Source organism: Cricetulus griseus, chromosome 3, assembly GCF_003668045.3.
Source record: "Cricetulus griseus strain 17A/GY chromosome 3, alternate assembly CriGri-PICRH-1.0, whole genome shotgun sequence".
Taxonomy (NCBI): Eukaryota; Metazoa; Chordata; class Mammalia; order Rodentia; family Cricetidae; genus Cricetulus; species Cricetulus griseus.
In genome coordinates this window covers 15748678-15773040 of record NC_048596.1, presented here as the reverse complement: position 1 = coordinate 15773040, position 24363 = coordinate 15748678, and the positions used below count along the sequence as shown (strand labels likewise).

General features: G+C 50.5%; 1 protein-coding gene across 4 annotated transcripts; it reads right to left on the bottom strand.

The window, feature by feature from the left end:
* Positions 1–1778: 1778 nt before the first annotated feature.
* Kcnip2 (potassium voltage-gated channel interacting protein 2) lies at positions 1779–23782 on the bottom strand. 4 transcript variants are annotated; one of them, XM_035441800.1, is made up of 10 exons: positions 23388–23782; positions 6198–6293; positions 5320–5418; positions 4640–4764; positions 4232–4301; positions 3992–4062; positions 3759–3866; positions 3546–3650; positions 3354–3416; positions 1779–3099 (listed from the first exon to the last, which is right to left on the bottom strand). In XM_035441800.1, the coding sequence occupies exons 1-10, from the start codon at positions 23458–23460 to the stop codon at positions 3052–3054; spliced, it is 858 nt and encodes a 285-aa protein (XP_035297691.1). In that variant the 5' UTR covers positions 23461–23782; the 3' UTR covers positions 1779–3051. The 4 variants fall into 4 exon arrangements, with proteins under 4 accessions (XP_035297691.1, XP_035297692.1, XP_027262964.1 ...); XM_035441801.1 differs by lacking the exons at positions 5320–5418; positions 6198–6293 and having other exon boundaries at positions 4232–4346; positions 23388–23781; XM_027407163.2 differs by lacking the exons at positions 5320–5418; positions 6198–6293; positions 23388–23782 and adding an exon at positions 19579–23358.
* Positions 23783–24363: the final 581 nt, after the last annotated feature.

Sequence of the window (24363 nt, the reverse complement as noted above, 5' to 3'; positions counted from 1 at the left end):
ACTCAAGAGATCTGCCTGCCTCAGTCTCTTAAATGTTGGGATTTAAGGTTTGCACCTGGCTAGAGATTTTTCTTGATTGGGGATTGATGGAGGAGGGTCCCATCTCTGGGCTGGTTGTCCTGGGTTCTATAACAAAGCAGGCTGGGGGCTGAAGAGATGGCTCAAAGGTTAAGAGCACTGACTGTTCTTCCAGAGGTCCTGAGTTCAATTCCCAGCAACCACATGGTGGCTCACAACCACCTTGAATGAGATCTGGTATCCTCTCAGTCCTCACAGAAGACTGTATACATAATAAATAAGTAAAATCTTTAAAAAAAAAGAAAGAAAGAAAGGAAGAAAGAAAGGAAGAAAGCAGGCTGAGCTCAGCAATGGTGGCACATGTCTTTAATGCCAGCATTCAGGAGGCAGAAACAGGTCTCTGAGTTCAAGGCCAGCCTGATCTACAGAGTGAGTTCCAGGACAAGCTCCAAAGCAACACAGAGAAAGCCTGCCTCAAAAAAATTATAACAAAATAAAAGAAAAAGGAAAGAAAAAGAGAGGCTGACCAAGCCATGAGGAACAAGCCATTAAGTAGCACCCCTCTGTGGTCTCTGAATCAAGTCCTACCTACCTCTAGGTTCCTGCCATTTGGGTTTCTGTCCTGGCTCCCTTCAGTGATGGACTACAGTATGGAAGTGTGAGCCAAATGAACCCTTTCCTCTCCAACTTGCTTTTTGGTCACAGTGTTTCATCATCCTCACCACAGCAATAGAAACCCTAACTATGACACACATAAAATAATTAAAAATGAAATATATCTGAATCTCCAAAGCTGCCAAGCAGCTTATGCCTGATGCCAAGCTCATGGGCCACACAGTCCAAAAGAAGAGGCACAACACTAGAAGCTGCAATGGGCTGCAGAGAAAGACGGCCTGGAGGACTGCAGGGAGTGTGAAGTTGCAAACACTGTGAGAAAGGTCAGGCAGTGGCTGACACACAGCCCAGAGCTGGAAGGTCTCCCGGCCACCAACACACACAATTCTGGAAGCAACCCAAACACTATTAGCCAACTAGTGAGGCAGCACAGGCAGGGGCATGGAAAGGTATTTGATGACTTGTACAGACATTTGGCAAGGGAGGAGCCGGGAGGCTGGGAAGCAGGGGCGCTGACATGCCTGGAATCACAGCGTTTGGGAGGTAGAAACAAGAAGAGAGGGGTTGAAGGTCATCTTGGTTTGGAAACATTTTCTCAAAAGAAGAGAGAGAAACAACAAGAAAAGTTCAAACATCAATGAGGCCAAAGTCTGGAAATATATAAATGTATACATGCATTATACACATATATTACATATAAAATAATACATATAAAATATAGAACACACTACTATTTATATATAAATATACAATGCACATATATTTATATGTATGTGTTTGCTTCTGTTTTCCAAATTCACATTCATGTTGGATTAGAATGGTAAATGGAAGGATTCTCTCTTTCCATTTTCCAGAACTGGAATCAAATACATTTTATGGCTAAAGAAAAAAAAAAAAAAAGATGACTTGCTTGGCACACAGAGTCTTCGGACAGCATCCCATCTTTCTGTGTGTCCTCAAGTCAGGAGATTCATGTAGGGGCTAAGGTCAGATGGATTTCCAGCCTGAGTCTTGGTTATGTGCCAAGGCATGGACATACTTGAAAAGACAAGCACTCTCTTGGGAGTTTAGAGGGCTGTGGGCATGCCATCTGGATTGTGTGGCAGTTGTGGGGTGGGAGGGATAAAGAAGCAAAGACAGCAGGCTGTGCATAGCCATTGTGTTTTATTGGATCTGGTGTCTTATTTTACAAAATATGTAGAAGAGCCCAAAATGCAAAGCAGTCAACAATGTCTGATGGTCTGGGAAGCCTTCCCCCCACACCCCAACTGACTGGGAAGGTGAGCTGAATGAGACAAGCAGGTATATTAAGAGGGGCAGCAGCATGGCTGGGTCCTACGGTCCCTGCCCTCTAGGTAAGCTCAGGGTCATCTCTGGGTAGACTACATGGAGGAAGGGGGAACCCAGGACATCCTGGGGCATTGTGGAGGTTGGGCAAGGATTCCAATGAATGACCCATACTGGGTTCAGATGTAGTGCCTGCCTTTGCCCTCCCATCCCCTAAGGCAGAACTAGGAGGAGTTCCGGAAAATCCCTGCCTCACTCTGGGCCTCTAAATCTAGAGGCCATGGAGAATTGAAACTGAAGCCATCAAAACAGGTGACAGGCAGGAGGGCAGGATGGGACTTTGAAAGGTATCACCCAGGACACCTTCCACTCATCTTCCCCTGGCCACCACTCCCACCGTACAAGAAGGATGAAGAGATCCCGGGATGAACCAGCTATCTGGAACCCAGGCTCTCCTAAGACACTGAGAAGTGTATGGTAAATTTCTGGGACATCGCTAAGGACATAAGGCCTTCTGGGAAGTCAGGGAACTCATATTCCGCTGGCCCGGGACAGCAGACCCGTAGAACCTGGCAGTGACAGCCTTGCCTGGGCTCTCTCTCATATTCTGCCCAGGCTTTCTGTTTTCCACTCCAACCAATTTCTGGGACCTGACCACTGGCTCAAGGCCATCATTTCTCTACTGTCTTGTCCCCTCCTACAGGGCCCTCAAAGGCTAGGCTGAAAAGCCAGCCAGGGACATGGACAGAGCATGTAAGTCTATGAGATCAGGGGTGGGGAAAGCACCATAGCAGGAGACATTCTGCCTAATGTGGTTTCTAGAGTGGGGTTGGGAGGGGAGGAACCACTCAGTCCCTACACTAGGGGCGTCCTCAGCGGTGGGTACCAGGCGAGAAGGGGATGAGAGCTGTGGGGAGTTGGGAGCCCTCCCTCCCATCTAGATACGCTTTGCCCACTCTTGCCACTTAGCTCAGGGATCTGGACTACTGAAGCCCCAGGACCTGGAATCCCTACAGCCCCCAGGGTACAGGTAGGATGAGGACAGACCCGGGGAGAGAAGGGTTAGGTTCACCTGAACTAGGACTAGAGTACGGTCACCCCCAGGATGCACTAACCCCTGTCCCTGGGGGTCTAGATGACATTATCAAAGAGTTGCATGGACCTCATGATGTTCTCGTCCTGTGGTCATGGCACATGGCGTGAGGGAGGCAGATTAGCGGGAGAGAGAGAGAAAAAAGCTGGTCAGAGACACAGAGAAACACATTTAACTAGAGATGGGGACATTCAGAGGTAGAGAAGGACACATGGGGACCTGATGTGGGGAAGGGGTAAATTTCCTTTGGTCATGAAAGAACGGGATTTGGGGTAGGGGATGAGGTAAAGTTGATTTAGGCCTAGAGTTGGGGCCAGGGAAATGTAGAGTAGGGCCATACCTTTTGACAAGACTCAATGAATTCCTCAATGGTCACCACGCCATCCTTGTTTCTGTCCATCTTCTGCAAGAAGGTGGTCAAGCAGAGAGAACAAGGGGGACAGTGGGAGAGAGACTTAGAAAAGAGACTTATTGGGCCCTGGTCCAATAAGTCCCTCCACTCCAGGGCCCCCAGCCATCCAGACCCAGGCACCTGGAAGAAGCTCTCCACATGCTCTCTCGGGGCCTCTTCCCGGAGGGCAGGGTATGTGTGCTTGCCCATCATGTCATAGATGGACTTCATGATGTCCAGCATTTCCTGTGAAGCCAAACGAGATTTCTCCTAAGAGCCTCCAGCCAAGGACAGACCTCTTCCCCTTACTGGTGACCCCACACACCGCCCCCTTGCCCTCCAGTGGCCCCGCACCTCCTTGGTGATGCAGCCGTCCTTGTTGAGGTCATATAAGTTGAAGGCCCAGTTCAGCCTGTCATCTATGGTTCCCCGAAGAATCACCGACAAACCAAACACAAAGTCCTAGAAAGGAGCGGGGGTGGGGAGGGGACTTTACCAACCCATTCTTTGGGTTTGGTGTGGAAATCTTGACCACCAACCCCCAGCCCAAGGAAACAGGCTTGTTTGACCCATCTCTCCTAGCTCACCTCAAAGCTGACAGAGCCATCATGGTTGGTGTCAAAGGCATTGAAGAGAAACGTAGCATAGGTGCTGGAGTCTGGGGATGAGCATGGAATGTGACCTTGGCCTTCAGGCAGGGGTGCTTGCTTCGTTTCTGCAGCTGGCCCGGCCCCCACTACCTCAGCATTCCCAGGCCTCCGGAACCCTTCTTCCCACCTCAGCCTAACGATGGACACCCATCATGCCCCAGCCATCTGTCTCCTCACCTCCTTGGGGAAAGAACTGCGAGTATATCTGCTTGAAGTTCTCCTCATTGACAATTCCACTGGGGCATTCCTGGGTAGGGACAACCAGACTGAGCAGAGACACAAACCTGACTTCCTTTCCAGTCATGGCCCTCAGGCCAGAGACTCCCAGGAGGAGGAAAAATCACCATGCCTCTGTAGAACTTACCACAGAGTTCTGGTACCAGCTGGCAAGAAGACTTCCCCGCTGTACAGATAAACAAGCCCAGCCTGCCACCACCAAGGGCCCTGAACCTCAGGCTAGACGCTGGACCTGTGGCCCATCTCCCTCTTCAAAGCACCCAGGCCATACTTTCCAGGTGACTGCCAGTCAGTCAGCCAGGCCTCTCTGATTCAGCCCTTGCCCAGTTGGCTAGGCCCTCCACTCACGTTCTTGAAGCCTCGGTACAGGACCTGCAACTCTTTGCGTGTGAATTTGGTTTGTTCCTGCAGCTGCTCCAGACCCTCAGGCCGGTGACACACGGTGGACAGTTCAAACTCATCCTCCACGCTGTCTGCGGGGAGTGGTAGGGGGATAGCTTTGCCTCAGGTCAGGCCCCTGAGATGCTTGAGTAATCTTCAAAGTAATTAACCCATCCCCCTTCTCCTTGCCCTTGCTTCCACACCCAAGGCCAGCCTGTCACACTCAGAGCTGAGGCAGTCAGAGGAGAAGACACTGGTCGGCCTCGAGGTCTGTTGGGGTTAAGGCCATGCCTGGCTCCAGAGTCAGAGGTCTAGACTCAGCACTGGCCCCTGGGCCTTGGGGAGGGAAGGCCAGTCCCTTGCCGTGACTTCTTAGAAAGAGGACAGAATGGAGACCAGGGGCTCCTGAGGGTTGGAGGCAGGGGCCTTTCTTGACCAGCTCAGGTCGGCCCAGCCCCAGCCTGGGAGAGCCCACATCCAACCCAATCCCAATCAAGCCCCACCCATCCCAGCCATGCCCGAGCCATGCCCCACCCAGCTCCAGCCAATCTTTGTTCAGACCCCAATCTTGACTCCACCCTCAGTCCCACCGTCCAGCCCCCAGGCAAGTACCCCCCCATCCCACCCCAACCAGGACAATAAGTCACCTGGGTCCAGCGGGCGGGGTCTGTGGGGGCGGAGGGAGGCTGGGGCAGCTAATGCTGAAGGGAGCGAATTGTCACCAAGAAGACCAAGCCCTGTAGATACTCCCCTGGCCCCACACTCACAGGAAATCTCAGACTTGAGTGTTTCCACACGCGAACCCCAGGCCCACTGCATAGGCACAGACACAGTGAACACAGACATCCAGGGTGCCATGGGCTCCTCACAAACTGCCCCTTCTTGGATTAACTCCCCGGGTGGCACCATCCGAGTGCCACCATCTAAGCAACTACCATCAAATAATTACAGACTGGGCCTTTATATAGCTTGCAAAGTTCAGTGTGCTTTTATAAGGAGGGTAAGGCTCAGCCAAGGAAATGGAACCTATAGACAAAAGGAGGTTACTAAATTGGTGGCCACTCAGTTGAGGACCAGGCTGGGACAGAAAACCTCAGCACTCTGACATCTGTGAAGGTGGACTCCACCATCTATACCTGGCACACTGTTAGAGCATAGGTGACAAACATTCCAAGGTCTAAACAGTAGAGAAGCCAGAGTTGCAGAGCAACCTAGCTAGCTAAGTCACCCTGCCATGGCCACATGGTCTTCAGTTCTTACATACGAGCCCTGATCTGCCATTTTGCAGACCAGGGGTGCCACAGACACTCATGATCTGACAATATATTCATTTGTAGCCACAGGCCTCACATTCAGACCCAGCCAGTGAGTTCCTTCCTACCCCACCTCCCATCACCCCCCCGCCTCTCTCTCTCTCTCTCTCTCTCTCTCTCTCTCTCTCTCTCTCTCACACACACACACACACACACACACACACACACACACACACACGTCCCGCCCCCAGAAGCATAGGAGAGGCACTTGCTTTCACTGACTGAGGGCAGGGCTTGGGGCCCGCAGCACGGCAGCAGCTTGAGGAAACGCTGCTTCAGGGCTTTTTTAGTGGGCCCTGGAGGGTGGCCTGGGAAGAGAGAAGACCCCAGGAAGGCACATTAACTCCCACTGCACCCCTCCCCCGTTCCATTTTCCTGTCCGCTCCCCCACCAATCACAAATCAACACTGGCTGGGGTGGGGAAAGGAAATGAGGGGCAGTATAGACGGGCAGGATAGCTGGGGCCAGGTTGCCTGTTGGGTCTCACAGTCATGGAATGTCAACTGGAGCCAGGCATGGTCACTTTGTATAACGAGAAATGGCTGGCAAGAGCAAGGCAGCCTCAGTTAACTGTTAACTGCTAACCCAATTCCTCAAGGTAACGTCTACTCTAAGGAATCTGAGTAGGAATCAGTATCTCTCTCTCTCTCTCTCTCTCTCTCTCTCTCTCTCTCTCTCTCTCTGAGTAGGAATCAGTATCTCTCTCTCTCTCTCTTTCTCTCTCTCTCTCTCTCTCTCTCACACACACACACACACACACACACAGGCATATTGTAATTTAGAATGGTAAGTGACATATTTATGACAGAAACACTTAGTGGCCTAAGCATGTTCCAATCACATACACAAACATATGCTTTTACCTAATACTCCAATATATACAAATATGACCAAACTAAAACATGATTACATATATGGAGACCCAAACAGACCATCTCATGCACAGAATGATGAAACCACATAAATAAAATATATGAGGACCCTAAGACATCATAACACTATGTATTAAGGCTCTCAAGACATATACCAATGTTATTATGATATATCCATGACATTGTGACCTAAATCTCTGTGAGGGTTAATAATCATTGTTAACTTGACTAGATTTAGAATCACCCAGGAAGGGGGGAAGTAGTGCCAAATGCCTTTGATCTCAGCACTTAGGGGCAGAGGCAGGTGGATCTCTGAGTTTAAGGCCAGCCTGGTCTACAGAGTGAGCTCTAGGACAGACAGCCAGGGCTACACAGAGAAACCCTGTCTCTAAAAAAACAACAGAAGAATCACCCAGGAGACACACCTCTGGACATTTAATTGAAGAGGAAAGACCCACGCTGAATGTGGATGGCACCATGGGCTGGAGTTCTAGACTAAATAAATGTGGGGGGTGACCTGAGTGCCGGTACTAATTTCTCTAAGCTTCCTGACTATGAGGTCTTACTATCACTCTCACTAATATCTTCCTGACATGATGGACAATAGCTACAAACTATCTGCCAAAATAAACCCTTAAGTGGCTTTTGCCAGTTATTTCATCACAGCAAGAAGTAACTAACATAGCAAAATTGGTACCAGGAGTGGGGATGTTGCTGTCATAAATCTGACTGGGTAGCTTGTAGGTCCTTGGAACTGGTTTATGAGGAGAATAGAAAGTATGAAGCCATGGGATAGAGAAGGCCTAAAGCACTATAAGCAGAGCTTAGTGGACCATTTTGGTGAGACTGTAGAAGACAAGAATGCCAATAGAAATGCAGACAGTGAAACTCAAGATATAGGTCAGTGGAAGAGTACTCGCCCTTGAGAGGACATTACACACAAACCTATGTATTTGGAACCCTCAGGATGCTGGAGACACCAGATCTATGGGAAGGCTATGAAGTGAAGCTGCAGACACTAAGTAGAGCAGGCTCATGAGAGATGCTATGTGTGCTACAGGTAACAATGAGAAGAGAAGGGACTACAAAAGACTTACTGGTACCCAGATGATGCCACCGACACCACCAATCCAAGCATGGCACTGCAAAACATAGTGTTTGTCTTGTTGGGTTTGAGTCTTACTTTGGTCCAAGCTTTGCTTGCCCTGCCCTTTTTTCTTTTAAAATGAGAATTACCTTACCATTATTATGATAAATCTTTCTGCTACCTGCTTGAGTTCTGCCTGCCACATGGATGGCCAAAATAATACACAGAGACTTGTATTAGGTACAAATGCTGCTTGGCCAATGACTAGAATTTCTCATCTGTTAGCTCAGTCTTAATTATAATAAATCTATGTATTTCATAAGACTTATCTTATCGAATGCCTTCCGATGGTGTCCTCATCCACGGGATCACATGGTGGCTCGGAGCAGAGAGCAGGAGGAAGAGCTAAGGGGGAAGGGACCACTTCCTGCTTGTCCTTGCTTAAATATGAGTCTCCCTGTTATGTCACTTCCTGCCTGGATCACCACTTCTTTACTACATTTCCCAAAATCCTCCTTGACTCCTAGTCCCATCTAACATGCTGCCTCAATGGCCAAACAGTACTTTCTCTCAAATAACTCTATTTCTCTTTATTTTTCTAGTCCCTATTCAAGTAAATCAATGCTGGATTTAGAGTTGGATTTGGCTTTCCTCCTCTAAAATCCAAGCACATTGTTTAACTAAACTTTAGAGTTTCTGTATTATTTCAAGAAGCCAATTGAGGTAATACAGAGTAAGAAAAAAAAAAAAGAATTTGAGGACTGTCTTTTTCTTTCTTTGCTCTTCAAGGTGTACACCGTCTCATAATCATTATTTTTCCATGACTGCCTTTTCCAGCATGCATACATATACAAGCAAACATTTCTCTGCTAACACTTATGTTTGAGTCCCACACAGCCAATGAAGACCCGCCTGACACCAATCCCTGGATGCTCCAGAAGGAAATTGGGCCATACCTCCTAGACTGCACTGGATCCAACTTACTCCATTTCAACTGACACTCCGACCAGAGCTTCAGGTACTGACTTCAATTAAGTTGAGGATTTCAACCTAGATCTTCAATCAAGCAAATCCCATCTAACATGGATTGGATATAATCCATTAGAGACTTTCAATATATTAACATTGTCTTCCCACAGGACCCCATGAGGCTCCCATCATCCCATTTCAGCAGGAAGTAACTTGGAGAATGCTACACCCCCATCTGCCATTATTGTCTACTAGGATAGTGTAATCCTAGTTAGGGATAGCTTACTATGTTTATGGTTGGGATTGGAAGGAGGCTTTCAGGCTTGGACACCTCTTTCAGATGACTTTAGGGTTTAGCAGATGTAGACATAGTTAGGATGTGTCATAACAGATTATTGTATCTTCTTGTATTTCCCCTTTATGATTGTTAATTTTGGATACTTTACACTGGTTTTAATCCTCTTTTAGACTAAAAGGGGAATTGTAGGGAGACACTGTAACCACCCCTCTTAAGGGCCATCAGGTGATGTCAAGGTGACATTGGAAAGGTTTAAAGGGGTAGCCAAGGCTCTCTTTTGTCTGCTGCTTCGGCTCGCTCTGGTTTCCTGTCAGTTGGCATTTACTTATTAAAGATATCCTGACCATTACTGGCCACGTATTAGTTATTCATCACAATATACCATTGTGTGTTGGAATCACTTAACTTCTTTTACTTTACTGGGGTTTACAGCTAAGACTGCCCTGAGTCTCAGACTTTAGGATTCTGAACAACTTTAGAATTATTACTCTTGTGGGAAATCATTGGCCAAGGAAAAGGTTCTTGAGGTAAAAGCATTAGCCATTCAGGCCTGATGACCTGAGTCCAATCTCCGGAACCCAGGTAAAGCATGGAAACTGGTGGTCCATGTTTGTAATCCCAGTGCTCCTTCGGTGAGATGGGAGGCATTGACAGGATAACTACCCAGAAGCTAACAGGCTTTATAGCCTGGAGCACAGCAGCAGCAGCAGCAACCAGAGAAACCCTCACTCAATGGAAAGTGAGAATGGACTCCTGAAGGGTGACCTCTGACCTCCACATCATGGCATGTACACACACACTAAAAAAATTGGGGGAACTTATACAGATAAACTAAATATGTTATGTGTTATGAAGTAACCATGAGCCTTTGAAGACCAGGGATGGGATGCCATGGTTCAATGTGATGTATCTGAGTGTTCAGTTGACAAAGGGTAGACTTGTGATGACTAGGTTTGAATTGCCCAGGAGACACACCTCTGTGTCTCTCTGTGATGGTTTGAATGAGAATGGCCTCCTCCAGAGGATCCTATGTTTGCATACTTGGATGCCAGTTAGTGGAACTGTTTGGGAAGGGTTAGGAGGTGTGGCCTTGTTAGGAGATGTGTCACTGGGTGTGGGCTTGGAGGTTCAAAAGCCACACTAGGTAAAGTTGCTTTCCACCACACCCCATCCACTGCTTGTGGATCAGGATGGACTAACCCTCTAAAGCTGCAAACAAGGCCCCAATTAAATGCTGTCTTGCCTTGCATGGTGTCTCTTCACGACAAAAGAACAGTAACTGTCTCTGAGGATGTTTCTAGATTTGTTTAACTCAGGAGGGAATTCCCACCATGAATGCATGAATTAGGATAGTAACATCACATGGGTTAGGAACACAGACCAAATAAAAAGGAAAAATTGAGCTGAACATCAGCACTTATTTCTCTCCTCTTTCTCTCTCTCTCTCTCTCTCTCTGTCTGTCTGTACAGTGTTCTTGCCTTTCCTAGAACTCACTATGAAGACTAGGCTGGCCTTGAACTCACAGAGATCTGCCTGCCTCTGCCTCCCGAGTACTGGTATTAAAGGTGTGCACCACCACTGGCTTATTTCTGTTTTCTGACTATGGACACAATGTGACCAGCTCCTCAAGTTCCTGCTGCCACAGCTACAGACAGCTGACCACCATGCCCTTCCCACTATGGCAGACTCTACATTCAACTTGTCTTCCCCACTGTGGTGAACTATATACATTCAAACCATGAGGCAAAATCCACCTGTCTTTGCTGGAGTTTCTTTGGTCAGGTATTCTGCCACAGTAATGAGAAAACTAACTAATACAGTCCCCATGGCACCCACATACCTATGGCTTAATGTGTCCTGGGTACATCCACTTTTCTCTCTTGAGATCCCTCACTCCATAGCATCCCCGTCTTCCTTTAGAGGAACACGGTTCCTTGTTCCCATTAGCTAGGTCATCTGTGCCGGAAGCTGGTCCTTTGTAGCATGACCAGCATTCTGCAGGTGAAACACCAGCAGTCTGACACAGCAACAGATCATAGAAAGCTGGTGTGACGGTTTGTGCCTATAATTTAGCACTTGGGAAGTGGAGGCTGGGAGCTCAGGGGCTCCAGGCAAGCACACTGATTGTGTGTCCTCCTCATTTCTACATGTGTCCTTCACTGTAACCGAACCCCAGGGGACCCTTAGCACCACTACCCTTGTCTCTCAGCGGCACTCGCCTACAGATAACGGGGCTAGACCGCCCTGGATCTGGTACCCTGACTATAGAGACTTCCTTTAGTTATGTTGCTCTCTCTCAGTCCTCCGTGCCACACTGTCTTCCCAAGCCAGGCTTCACTCACAAGGCCATTCTGCCCCCAAGGGGGTGACTATATAAGGTTACAGTCTTCTCCCCTCTAACCCATCCCATCTAACCCCCCCCACAGCTAGTGAAAGGTGGGAGGGAGGCAATGGGTCAGTCAGGGATCGATAGTGGCCTGGCCCCTGGCCCAGGCCTCCATTAGCCTGGACTCCGGTTTCCCGAAGCCGGATCGTACCCAGGACCTCTGATGGTACTGCCAGTCACCCAGCCAGTGGGTGGCTTCTCTGCCCCTCCCTCCTTCCTGCTCCCCCATGTCTCCCGCTTGCATGGACTAAGGCGGAAGAGGGAGGCTGCTGCCATGTTCTGTAATGCTCACCACAGTCTAAAGGGGATGGTGAGTGAGAGGCAAATGGCCTCCTGTGAGAGCAGCCCAGCCTCCTCAGTAAGTCTATGGTTAACTCCTTGTTCCTACCTCAGTAACTGCAGCAAGGTGGTGGAGGATGCTCTGACTGAACCCTCCAATAGGCAACTTGTAGACAGTCCTCTTGTCCGAAGCTTCCTTGACACCTTCCCAGTTCTCCCAGGTATCTACCTTACAGCCCCCTTACCCCTTCCCCTGCCTAACAGTGAGTGATGGTGTCCCAGAGTCACACGGTTCTTGCTGGGGTTGGGGGTTGGGAGGAGCATAAACACTTCCCTGGGCATCACCAACACTATTCTTCTAATATAGGACGGGACATATGGAAGCCCTAGGGACCATTCTTCCCTTACTCCAGGAGTTTGGGAGGTGATGGGTTTGAGATCAGGCCATGGCCTGATCCACTCTTGAGCCCCAGATGGGACAGAGTCACAGTTGTCTTGCTCATAATGTTCTTACTACTGTGCCCACAAATCCACTCTCACTTTAAGCCTCAGTCTGGTGCTGTTCCCTGTCTGCAGGGAACACCGGGAACAGTCACACATTCAACCTACTAGCCGAAGAGGCTTGGCCACACACCCTGCCCAGCAAGCAGTTTGGTCTGGGAAGTCACATCCACCTTCTCACAAAGCCACAAATCTTGTCACCACGACTGTCCCATATTCGAGTTTACACACCTTGTCTTCTCTTACACAAGAACAGAGTGACACCCCATGTGCCGCACACTGAGTTCACACACACCACAGAAAAACTCTACCTGTGACTACCCAGGTGTGGAGCCACACTTCTTCAGTCATTGTGGGACTCTGGCTCCAAAAGGGACGTATCCTGGTGCTATCCCAGGTTTCTTTCTTTACTCTAGATACTACATGCCTATCTCTAGACTACTGGCATGCCCCAGGCTCCTCTCACGGTCTCTCCATACCCCTCCCCCATACCTTACGCCTCCCCGAGAGACACCATCTCCTCCTGCAGACCCGACTCCTTGGAGACACTCTTAGTATCCCCCATAAATCCTCTTCCCAGGATACGCTTGTCACTTCTCCCAGAAGTCCCTCACTCACCTGCTCACCCCTGCCCCAGGCATGAAGATAGTGCAACCCGGTCCCCAAATAGCAGCTCAGACATGCCCAGCTACCTGGGTTACCTTCCAAGGAGACAGGCTCAAAGAGGCCAAACTGCTCCAGGACCTTGACAAAAAGAACCAGGACCACGAGTACAGCCACCATCTCCAGCCCTTCCAGGGTCATGGCTGTCCTGGGGCATGGCCCCCACCTACTGATGCTCAGACACAAGGCTGCCCACACCGCTTCCCCCTCAGACTCCCCTGCCTGAGTAAGACTGCATAAGACCGCCCTGCGGTCTCCTGCCCGGTCTCCAGCCCTGGGTCTCCTCCCTTCCCCTCTTTCCCCGCCTCTGCCCCCCACACCTCCCAGCCACAGCCTCCGCCTTCCTGTTCGGGCCACCTCAGCCTTCAGACCAGCTCTTCCTCCTCAGGATCTTTTGGTGTGAGGGAGATGGGTGGGTTTAGAAGAGGGAGGCAGTGACCTGCCCAAGTTCTTGCGGAGAGCTTCCCCTAGACATTCTGTGGTCACTCTGTGACACAGGGAGGGGACAGTGAGAAAGCTTTACTTAGAAGGCAGCTAGCAGGGCAGGCCGTGTGTGAGATGCTATCCCCTGACTGAACCTGTAGCAGGGCAGGACATGTGTGAGACACTATCCCCTGCACCTGGGTGAGTAATAGAAGGGTAAGAATACACATGGGTTCCAAGTGATTTATTGTGTGTGTTCCTGGGTTTGTGGGTGTGAGAGTATGTATGTCCCCTTTTTATGTGCATGTGTCACAAAGGTGTGTTTGGGAGTATGATTGGCTTGGGTGTCCATGGCATATATGTGTCAATACTTGTGGGGATTTCTGAGTGTACGGGGCAAGGCGTGTCTTTGAGGAGGCTTGTGGACTGTGGGTGCGAAGGTGGGTAAATGTGCTGTAGGACTATGGTTGTACTAATACACTGACAGAGGACTGTGTGAGAACATGAGGGGAGACAAATGACCTCTCCTGTCAGAAGGACACTATCAGCATCGATCGCGGTTGTCATGGAGACCCTGAGGCAGGAAGCACTCTCTTCCCACAGGCCATAGGCAGTGAAACTGAGGCCCAAGGGAGGGAGGATTTGGTAGGAAAAAGGCCACTGGCCCCTTCCTGACCCTCTAGGAAGGAAACTTACTGAGGTCGCCTTTAGGATTCAGAGAACTAAAGCTAGTTCCTGAGGGAAGGTGGGAAGGGTTATGTTTTCCCCTTCTTTAGGCTAAAGCCTCATCCTGGATATGCCAAGGCCTGGTCCCTTTGGGTGGGGGGGAAGTCCAGGATAGGAGGCAATTGTGAACTCCCCAAGGCATGCCCCCCCTCCACCAAGCATTTCTGAAGTCTTTCTCCTTCCTGGTGTGGGGGTGGGAGACCCTTTGGAGACAAAGGCCCTCTGAGTTAACACAGTTACCACGGCACAGCAATTGCAACCGAGCACTGTGTTTACTGATGCTATCAAATAGAGCTTTCTCCTTAAATCTATGAAGGCATCCCCCTAGGACAGGTGGAGAAGCCAGAGCCAGAGGGAGCATACCTCTGAAGTCAGTGCCTCGGTTTCAACCCACTGCAGGCCTATCCTCTGTGGTTCCCTTCTTGGAAAGCAAGGCTTATGTTGGGGTGGTCCACTCTGCAGCTCCAGAATCAGAGTCTCAGTTGGTCGGGAACCAGTGCCTGTGCTCCCGCTAAGGGTTCAACTGCAGTTCTGCATAGCTACCTCTGGGGGTCAGCATCTACCTCATACCCTATCTTACCCCTGTGTGTTCATCAACTTTCTTGCTGCCCTCTGGAGATAGTTATGCCTGCTGTGTCTCAGTCCTCTGTCACCCACTTCCCCTGTGTTGGTGCCAAGAAGGGAGTCAATTCACAAGTCAGCAGCAGTTTCTCCTACCTTAGAAGCTATTGCTTCCCAGATGGAAACAGTAACTATTCCAGGACTGCACTGCACCCTGGCATTTAATGCCCTTTCACCAGTGCCCTTTGTTTCAGCCAATTTGGCTGCCTTGCTGTCCCTCAGATGGCGCTACCTGTATGACCGTAGACTCTGTTGCCCTCTAAGCCTGTGACACTTTCCTTTCCACGGTCCTAGAGGCCTCACCCACCTTTTCCAGGCAGCTTAATTCTCTTCCCTTCAGAGTCCTCAGCTGCCCAACTGAGTTCTATCCAATTCCTTGAGCTGCATAGCACATGCCTGTGATCCCAGCACACAGAAGGTGGATGCAGGAGGATTAGGTATTCAAGGTCAGCCTTGGCTACACAGGGAGTTTGAGTCCAGTTTGAGGCCAGTCTGGGCTATATGAAATCCTGTTTCTAAAAATCAACCAGCCAAACAACCAAGAACAACAAAACCCCAATATCCTGTTGAATCCACAAGACACAACACCTAACTCCATACTGTTAATAACAGAAACACAAACAGAGAGGTGACATCACGGGCCAAGGTGCCGGATTCTCCATGTTCAAATCATTTACATTTTAAAAGTATTATTTTCAGGGAGATCAGGCAAGTGTCATGCATGGGTCAGAGGTCAGAGGTCAGAGGTCAGAAGACAACTTGCGGGAGTTGGTTCTCTACTACCTGGGATCCCAGCAAAGGAGTGCAGGTCATAAGGCTTGGTGGCTAGTGCCTTACTGGCTGAGCCATTTCACCAGCTCCTTGATGACTTCTTCTATTTTCGTTTTCAATCGAGACAGGGTTTCTCTGTGTAGCCTTGGCTGTCCTGAAACTAGCTCTCAAGACCAGGCTGGCCTTGAGCTCACAGAGATCCGTCTGCCTCTGCCTCCTGTATGCTGGGATTTAAAGGTGTGCGCCACCACGGTCTTGATGAGTTTTTGGTGGGAACGAATGAACTAAAGCATGAGGTGCCATTGGGCGGGCACTTCAGTCACTAAGTAAAGCATTACAATCACTGTTAACATGCCACGCCGCCCATAGTTCCACGACACTCAGTAGTTCACAAAAGGTTTTCACATTTGCTACTACAATTATTTTACTGTTTTTTTTTTCCAGATAGGGTCTTATATTTATTTTCTCTGTAAGTGTTTGCCAGCCTGTATATATGTGCACCACATGCATGCTTGGTGCCTGTAGAGGTCTAAAGGAAGGAATCGGATCCCCTGGAACTGGAATTACAGATGGTTGTGAGCCACCTTGGTGCTGGGAACCAAATTCAGGTCCTCTGTAAGAATAACAACTGTACTTAACTACTGAGCCATTTCTCCAGCCCCTAGACAGGGTCTTCTTAATGTATCCCAGCCTGGCCCCAATCTAAGTAGCTTGAATTCCAATTCTCTCTCTCTCTCTCTCTCTCTCTCTCTCTCTCTCTCTCTCTCTCTCTCTCTCTCTCTCTCCCTCCTCCCTCCCTCCCTCCTCCCTCCTCCCTCCCTCCCTCCTCCCTCCCCATCTCTCTGGAATTACAGGTGTGCTCCACCACACTGAGCAACATTTCTATTCTGATGGCTTCTCGTGGAAACCCCATGAAGTCTACGGCAAACAGCATTGTTCACCTTTCACTGAGGTAAAGAAGGTCCAGGGAGAGAAGGGGACTTGCTCAAGGCACTCAAATAAGAAGAGATCATCTGGACTTGATCATCCCCTGTTCTCAACTGCATTCCAAGTGCCTGGATGGCCAAGATGCTGAAAAGCAACAACAGCAACAAACACTGGACTAAACAGGCATGGTGGCATGCATCTGTCATCTACTTCAGACAGTGAGGCAGGGGATCTCTCAAGTTCCACCAGCTGGGCCACAGGAGGAAACCCACTAAAAATAGCAACAGAACTTACGCAAACTGAGCACAAGGTAAAGGAGACTCAGACTCAAGCCTAACTTTCCCTGGGTGGGGAGACAGCCCCTACAGAGAAAAGCTCATTTAAGGTTGTTCTCTGGTAGAGCCACTATGGGACAAACTGCTCTAGGCAGGCCTTTAAGTGAGTTATATAGCAAAAGCTTTCCAATTGGGAGATTGGGGAAAATCTAATCTAAGCTGGTTTTGTGGTACTGAGGATCAAACCCAGGACCTTGTACACGTTAGATAATAGTTTTGGAGAGAAGACCCAGCAGTTAAGAGCACACACTGCTCTTCGAGAGGACGCAGGTTCAGTTCCTACACCAGACAGCTCATGGAATTCTAGCACCAGGAAACTTTGGCACCCTCTTCTGGTCTCTGGTGGCACCTACACAAACACTACATACAGACATACATATTTTTAAAATAGTTCCAGCTACATTCCTAACCTTTGTGTGTGTGTGTGTGTGTGTGTGTGTGTGTGTGTGTGTGTGTGTGTGTGTGTTTAAGACATATCCTGAATCTAGGGGCTTTCTACGTAGCCCAGGCTAGCCCAGGTTCTCCGGCTCTACCTCTTACTTGCTGGAATTACATGTTCTAGTGTGTCTGATTTTAAGCTGAGTGCACATGCCTGTAATGCCAGCACACAAGAGGCTGAGGCAGATTACACAGGAGTTTGAGGCCCATCTATACTACATAGCCAGTTCCAGGCCATGACTAAACAGTGAGAACCTCTCTAAAAAGAATGCTTGCTCAAACATCAACAGTCCACCTAACAAAAGGATCAGCATTTGGTAAGCCCATTTGTTATGAATATGTATTACTTCATGTCATCTCCGTGATAAACTGAGAGGAACTGAGGTTCATAACATGGTTTTTCCCAAGAAGTAATTAATATTCTGGTAAAGAACGACTTCTGCTAAAGTTTGCTGTGTGCCAGCTCTCTCCATCATCTCATCATTGGGCTTGGGGGTATTAAAAAGACAGTTTATATTGGGAGAGCTAAAGATGACAGAATTTAGAAGGGCTGGATTCTCTGAAAGCCAAGAAGGCTATCTGCAACGAAAGAAGCACCATCTTTTGTTTTGTTTTGTTTTTTGAGGCAGGGTTTCTCTGTAACTTTGGATCCTGTCCTGGAACTCACCTTGTAGACCAGGCTGGCCTCAAATTTACAGAGATCCGCCTGCCTCTGCCTCCCGAGTGCTGCGATTAAAGGTGTGCGCCACCACCTCCTGGTTCATCACCTTGTACTTCTTCTTCTTCTTCTTCTTCTTCTTCTTCTTCTTCTTCTTCTTCTTCATCATCATCATCTTCTTCTTCATCTTTTTTTTTTTTTGACAGGGTTTCTCTGTGTAGCCCTGGCTGACCTGGAACTAGCTTTGTAGACCAGGCTGGCCTTGAACTCATAGAGATCCATCTGCCTCTGCCTCCTGAGTGCTGGTACTAAAGGCCTGAGCCACCACCCACCCCTCTTCTTAATGGAATCACTTTAGGCAAAGTGAGAACTCAAGACTAAGTGTTAGGGCATTGGGCTGGCCCTTCCCAGACATCGCAAATCTCACCACAGAGATACTGCTATCAGTCGGTCATTTATATTTCCATGGCTCAAGTCTGGAAAAATACTGCCTTGTGGAGGAACCCACACCATCATCGAAGACCCCCAAAGCCCTTCTCTCAGTCCCCCAGCCCATTCCATCCCCAGCTCATCAAAAAGACACTGCAGCCCCCAGCTGCATCAGGTGATTAATGACTCCCTAGGCGGTGGGGCTATTTTGGGTCCTGGAAGTCATGTCTGCAGTGATTGAGAGCTGGCCCTGTCTGGCTCCGGCCATCTGTCACTGGAGACAAGCCCAAGCAGGGGGCTTGAGGGAACACATGCTCCCCAAGAGACTGGTGAGCATGGCTCTCACTCAGCCCCAATTCCCTTACTGAAGATCCAGGGCAAAAAAATGGCCCCAGGCCCTGACTATGGTCCAGGGCCCAAGGGGAACCTCATGTAAGGAGGGAAAACTACAGATCCCGGAATGCAATGGGGCCAGGTTGTTTCAGTTTCCTTCAGGTCTGATAAGGTGAGAATTCCAGGTTCTGGGGGCCCAGGCAGCCCTAAGGAAACCCAAGTGGAGGCGTGCACAAATTTCAACATAAGAAGCCCACAACTCACACATCACAAATCCCCCAAACTTCATACCAGAGTACTACTTCATGAAAGCCCTTGTCAGTTTACTGACTCGGGGTTCTCAAACCAAACTCCAAAGCATACGCAATTTAGTATGTAATGCACAACCCCATTAACACAGACTCCCAGAGACGAAGCAGTGACAATCTGTGCCACAGTCCCGTCCATCTGGTCAAGCGTGGACTCACTCGTCAGCTCAACTTGTTCTAGATTCATTTTTTCCCTTTATTTTTTTGGAACTGATAGGTTATTGTAAGACGCCCTACAAAATGCGATACAAGGCTGTCCCTTTCCCCAGCTCAACGGCAAGCTTCCTCCCATCCCTGCGCCCTGCCCCTTTGAGTCCCTTCACCCTTCAATGAGCAGCCCTACCCTCTCCAATGTTGTGAGCCATGATGCTACTTCCTTTTATCTTGTCCTGCTGCTTCGTGAGTGATCCCTGCTCTACTGGCAGATATCTTGCCCTTACCCTGATTAAGTGCGAGCCCCTGTTCCTTCGGATCCCCGTGAGGAGCCCTTCTCCCCACCTCTTTACGACTGCAACCCATTTTTAGAGAGGTCCCGCCCCTCTCTTCCCTTCCCTTCCCTTCCTCATACCTGGCGACAGCGACCCAGTCACCAACTGGTAGAGGGATCGAGCTGCCTGCCCCAACGGGCTCCGGCACCTGCGGGGGCAGCGGTTCATGGCTCGGCTCAGGGCTCAGAGCGCTTTGTCCAAGCTCCGCCCCCAAGGTCCCTGGCGGAGGGGCGGTGCCACCCCCATTGGAGTGGGCGGTGCAAGAGGGCAAGCCTGGCAGGCGGGAGTCTCTCGCCCATCTGCAGGTTGCTGGCCTCAGGCGAGCACCTTGGCCAGGTCATCATAAGCACCCACCCCCAAAGCTCTTAGAGACGGGGGCGTGGCGGAGCCTTCTCTTCAAACGTCTTCCGGATTTCTGGTAGGGAAAACAGGTACACACGAATTTCGAAAGAAAAGCTGGATGACTTATTTTTTATTTTAGATCGGGTCTTGTCTGGCACTTGCTACGTGGTTCAGGTTGGCCTCGAACTCATGGCAATCCTCCTCTCTCATCTTCCCAAGTACTGGGATTACAGACGTGTGAACCACTGTACCAGGAAGATCTTTTTTTTGTTTGTTTGTTTGTTTGTTTGTTTTTCGAGACGGGGTTTCTCTGTGTAGTTTTGGAGCCTATCCTGGCACTCGCTCTGGAGACCAGGCTGGCCTCGAACTCACAGAGATCCGCCTGCCTCTGACTCCGGAGTGCTGGGATCAAAGGCGTGCGCCACCAACGCCCGGCTGATCTTACTTATTTTTTAACCCCTCTCTGGCTGTTTCTCTCACCCCCACCATATTAGCACAGGGACGTTACAGGGGTGAGAGGACACGGTTGTCATGGCAACTCTCCACACTTCCTGGGCCAGTGGGGGAGGAAGCAGGAGGCAGGAGAAAGAGGACAGTGTATTAGCGTGGTGAAGAGGCGGCAGGGCTGGGTGCCTAGTGCTGCCTCCTGGCTCCACATCGCTTCCAGAACTATGTCTGGTGTTCTCTTTTGGGTCTTCTGTCTAAAAACATATGCAACAAGCAGAATCCTCCTCACCCATGGGTCTCTGTCTAAACCCCTTTCTAGGACTTATCGCTGTCGTTAAAACCCCAGGTAAACCCTCCCAGTAAAGGCTTCAAACTCCTGGGAAAGGCCATGGAGGAGGTGTGATCCCATTGTGTCCACTGTGTGTGGGAGGGGAGGGGTGGGGGAGTGAGCCTACGTTTAAGAGGAGACAATTTTCCCCAAGCCCCACACTGTCAACTTGATCCCCTTGGCAACAGTGCCCCTGAGCTTCACACACACAGAGGGCTCTTTAGCCACACGGGGGCGCGCCACACCCAGGAACGATACTTTATTGCCAACGGAAGAAGCCTTCAGAGATCCTGGACCCAGGCTCCACTGGGGACCCAAGTCTCTGCTCGGTTTGTACAGCCTTTTCTCTCCTCTTTTCAGTGGGTTCGCTGCTGAGCGCTGCCGGCAGCCTTCCCCCCTCTGCGGCACTGCCAAACGGCCCTAATGGGCAAGCAAGACACAAAGAATGGCAGAGGGGGGCTCTCGGATCACGTCCTACTCTACCCCGACTAAGAAACTGTCTTTCTCAATTGTTTTGAGCTTGGGGCAAAATTGGAACAGTCAGGGTGTTTCTAAGATGCTCATAGCTTTAAGGCCACTTCGCTGTCAGCCTAATCAACCAAGAAGACAGAAATGCTGCCTCTTCCTCCACCCCAAACCCCATTGAGGAATCCTGGTGGCAAAGAGAAGGGGAGGGCTGGAGCACGCTTCAGCACCGTGGACAACGACTCCCCTTTGGGATCCAATCACCAGGCTCCAGTCAGTCGCAAGCTAAGGCCCTCTTCAGGAATGAGAGGTCCTATCTAAAGCGAGGATGCTGATGGCCGATCCTGATTATAGGTGCTGGACTTTCTTATTTCCTATGGGAGGCTGTCAGCAGCCAGGAGGACGCAGCCAGTAGGGAACATGAGGCCAAGACAATAGAAGTCATATAACTGACAAACTTCCACTCCTGTGATGAAGCAGTGCACTTTCAGATAGAAGTAAGTGTCTCTCCACCCTCACCAAACCTGCCACACTTTGAATCAGATAGGACAGCAGGAAGGCAGGGCATGACGGGACACACTGTGATTCTAGAACACCAGGAAACTGAGGAAGGAGAGCTTGAAGTCTGGGTCCAGCCTGAGCTACACAGTGAGTGAGTTCAAGGCCAGGACTGTGTAGCAAAACCATCTCACAATAAGCTAATTAAAAATCAATCATGTAGTCCATCAAGGAGGAGACCGTGTCACTAAGAAGAGAATCAGGCAGGAAGCAAACTGACTCATAGCAGGTGAATAGGGCTCCTGGACCCTTGCTACTTTCAAGGATCCTAATGGTCTACAGAGTAGAACTGGATAGCAGGCCCTCTGGACTCCACATGGTGAACAATTTTCCTTCTGGGGGTCTTGACATTGCAACTAGTGTGGTGCCAAAGTCAGTCAGTATAGACTCACGCTTAAAGCCCGACATCCTGGCCCCTTCCCTGTTTCTCAGGTCTGACCCCGACTCCACTACAGAAGGGCAAGGACTGTACTGTGGTTGTCCCCTCTTGCCCGGCTGTTTCGGGTCTTAGGAGAGACAGCCTCCCTCCTACTCTCGGCTGGAGTTCTTAGGGAGACTGCACAATGATGCCACACACAAAGCACAAGTATATGGAAATATACAAAGGTGACAAAGTCATTTCCATAAACACACGTCTACCTACAAATTCAGGACTCTATAAGTTCACAGATGTACCTGGTCCCACAGAGCCTCCCAAAGCCATTTGGAGTAGAGGACATGAGGGCAGCCTCATTGAACTTCACAGACTCATGGCTTCTACCTCTGCCTTTAAAGGAGAGCGAGGGTGAAGTTACCTAAAGGAGTTGTTGGTGACAATGATCTTGGCTGGGAACTAACCCAGCACTAACAGAAGGCTCTTACAGGGCCCAGGTACTGGAACCACAGGAGGCTCCTGCAAGCCAGGCTGTTTGGGTGGTAGGTCCCTAGGTCCCTTGTGTGTCCTTGAGCTATTTGCAGAAAAATGGAGGGAGCTAGTGTGGGACACTAAAGATCCTCACCAACACCAGAAAGACAGAGAGGCAAGGAGGACAGAAATGCCAGGAACACTCACAGAGCGTCATGCATGGGAGTACACAGCACCAAATGCTAAAACAACCCAAAGCCCCACAGCCACAAACACACATTTAATGAGTGTTCAAACCACAAGTCTTATAAGGAGCCAGCATCGTCAAGCGACGCCTTGGTGCACTCTGGTAGCCACATGGCACTCCATACAGAACATTCAAAGCTCATAGTTGAACATGCAACAGACACATGGTCAAAACAATTTCACCAGTGCAGCCAGGGTCCTACGCAACCACACTCAAACATCTGGCAAGACATGGAATTCGCTCTGCCTCATGCAATCACACTCACCCTAGCTGTCACCAAAGCTCGGGGCACATGGCAACTAGCTGTGGGAGGCGCACATATACATACACACAGACACACAAGAATGGCAGGTGCTCACGCACGTAACACCTCCCACTCCAGGCACACTCCTAGCCCGTGTCACACACGCCTACACCTGCTGCCTCTCCACACCTGCCTCACCTGCTCTTCCTCACCGCCCCCCCGCCCCCCCAGCCTAAGCTTTGAATCCCAGGGTCCCGCCGCCCAGACCATCCTGGAAGGTGAAGGTGCGCGTGAATGGGGCAGAGTGTGGGTAGGGGCCAAGCCAGGGTCAGGGTCAGAGATACAGCAGGGTCCGGGGGTAGGGGGAGCCAGAAGTCCGCCCGCCCGCCCAGGACCTCCAAGCCACCGACTCACCCGTGAGCTGGTCGTAGGAGCCGTCCAGGTCTCGGGATTCGGACAAACTCTCCTTTCGGCCTTGGCCCCGCATGGCCCCCGGCGCCCCGCTCCCGCCTGGGCCGTGGGAGGGGGCGCCGGGTGGCCGGGATAGGGAGCTCACACGGCGCCCCCTGGCGGCGCAGCGACCTGCAGGGGCTGGGGGCCGGGAGTCGGGGCTGCAGGGCTTCTGTCTGGGGACTCGCTGGGTTTAGGGCCCACCCCGGGGTGCCGGGGTCCCGGGGCAGGAGCGGGAGGCGCCGAGCGGGAGGCAGAGTGGAGCCGAGCCGGAGCCGGAGCCGGAGCGCAGCCGCCTCTCCTCCGCCCCCTCCCCGCGGCTGTCACCGCGGCCGCCTCCCCCCTTAGGAGCTGCCGGGATTGGCTCCCCCTACCCCCGCCCCCCACCCTCTGCTTCTCGGAGGAGGCGCCCGGTGAAAGGGTGAACTGGGAAGTGCCTGGAGGAGACCAGCTCTCCAGCTACTAAACCAGCCCTAGACTGCGGGGCTCGGGAGGGATCCACGCCCCCAGCTCAGGCACCCCTTCCCCCACAGTCAGCCCGTGCTGCCCGGTAGGGCCAGAGCCTAGGGGTGCGTCTGCGTGAGTCCCTAGTTCCCTCTCATCTTCTTGTCAGCCTCATTTTCTCGGGTGTTTCTCCTGCCGCGTGTTGTGTGTTCCCCAGCAGCTGCCGCCCTCCTCCTGCGCTGTGGGGATTCGAAGCCAACCCGGCCTCTGGACACATGGGGCACATTTGTCTCTCTCAAGTTCCAGCAGGGACCTCACTTTCAGAATGCCCTCTTCCTCCCTGATCTGATGCCACCCCCCACCCCCGCCCCGGCCAACCGGGAAGGTAAACAGAAGTAGTGAACCTGGTCAGTTTCAAGTCTTCATGGCTCCTGCCTGCCTTTTTTCTCCCAACTTTTCTGTCTCTTTCTCTCTGACACCTGCTGCCTGAGACTCT

Bases quoted from the DNA above. Each gene is read 5' to 3' on its own strand.
- Kcnip2 (XM_035441800.1), bottom strand. From the start codon at position 23,460: ATGCGGGGCCAAGGCCGAAAGGAGAGTTTGTCCGAATCCCGAGACCTG. The intron at 4,765-5,319 runs GTGACTTATTGT...CACTCCCCGCAG, and splicing joins ACCCCGCCCGCTGGACCCAG to ACAGCGTGGAGGATGAGTTT. The intron at 3,100-3,353 runs GTATGGCCCTAC...CCATGACCACAG, and splicing joins TCATTGAGTCTTGTCAAAAG to GACGAGAACATCATGAGGTC.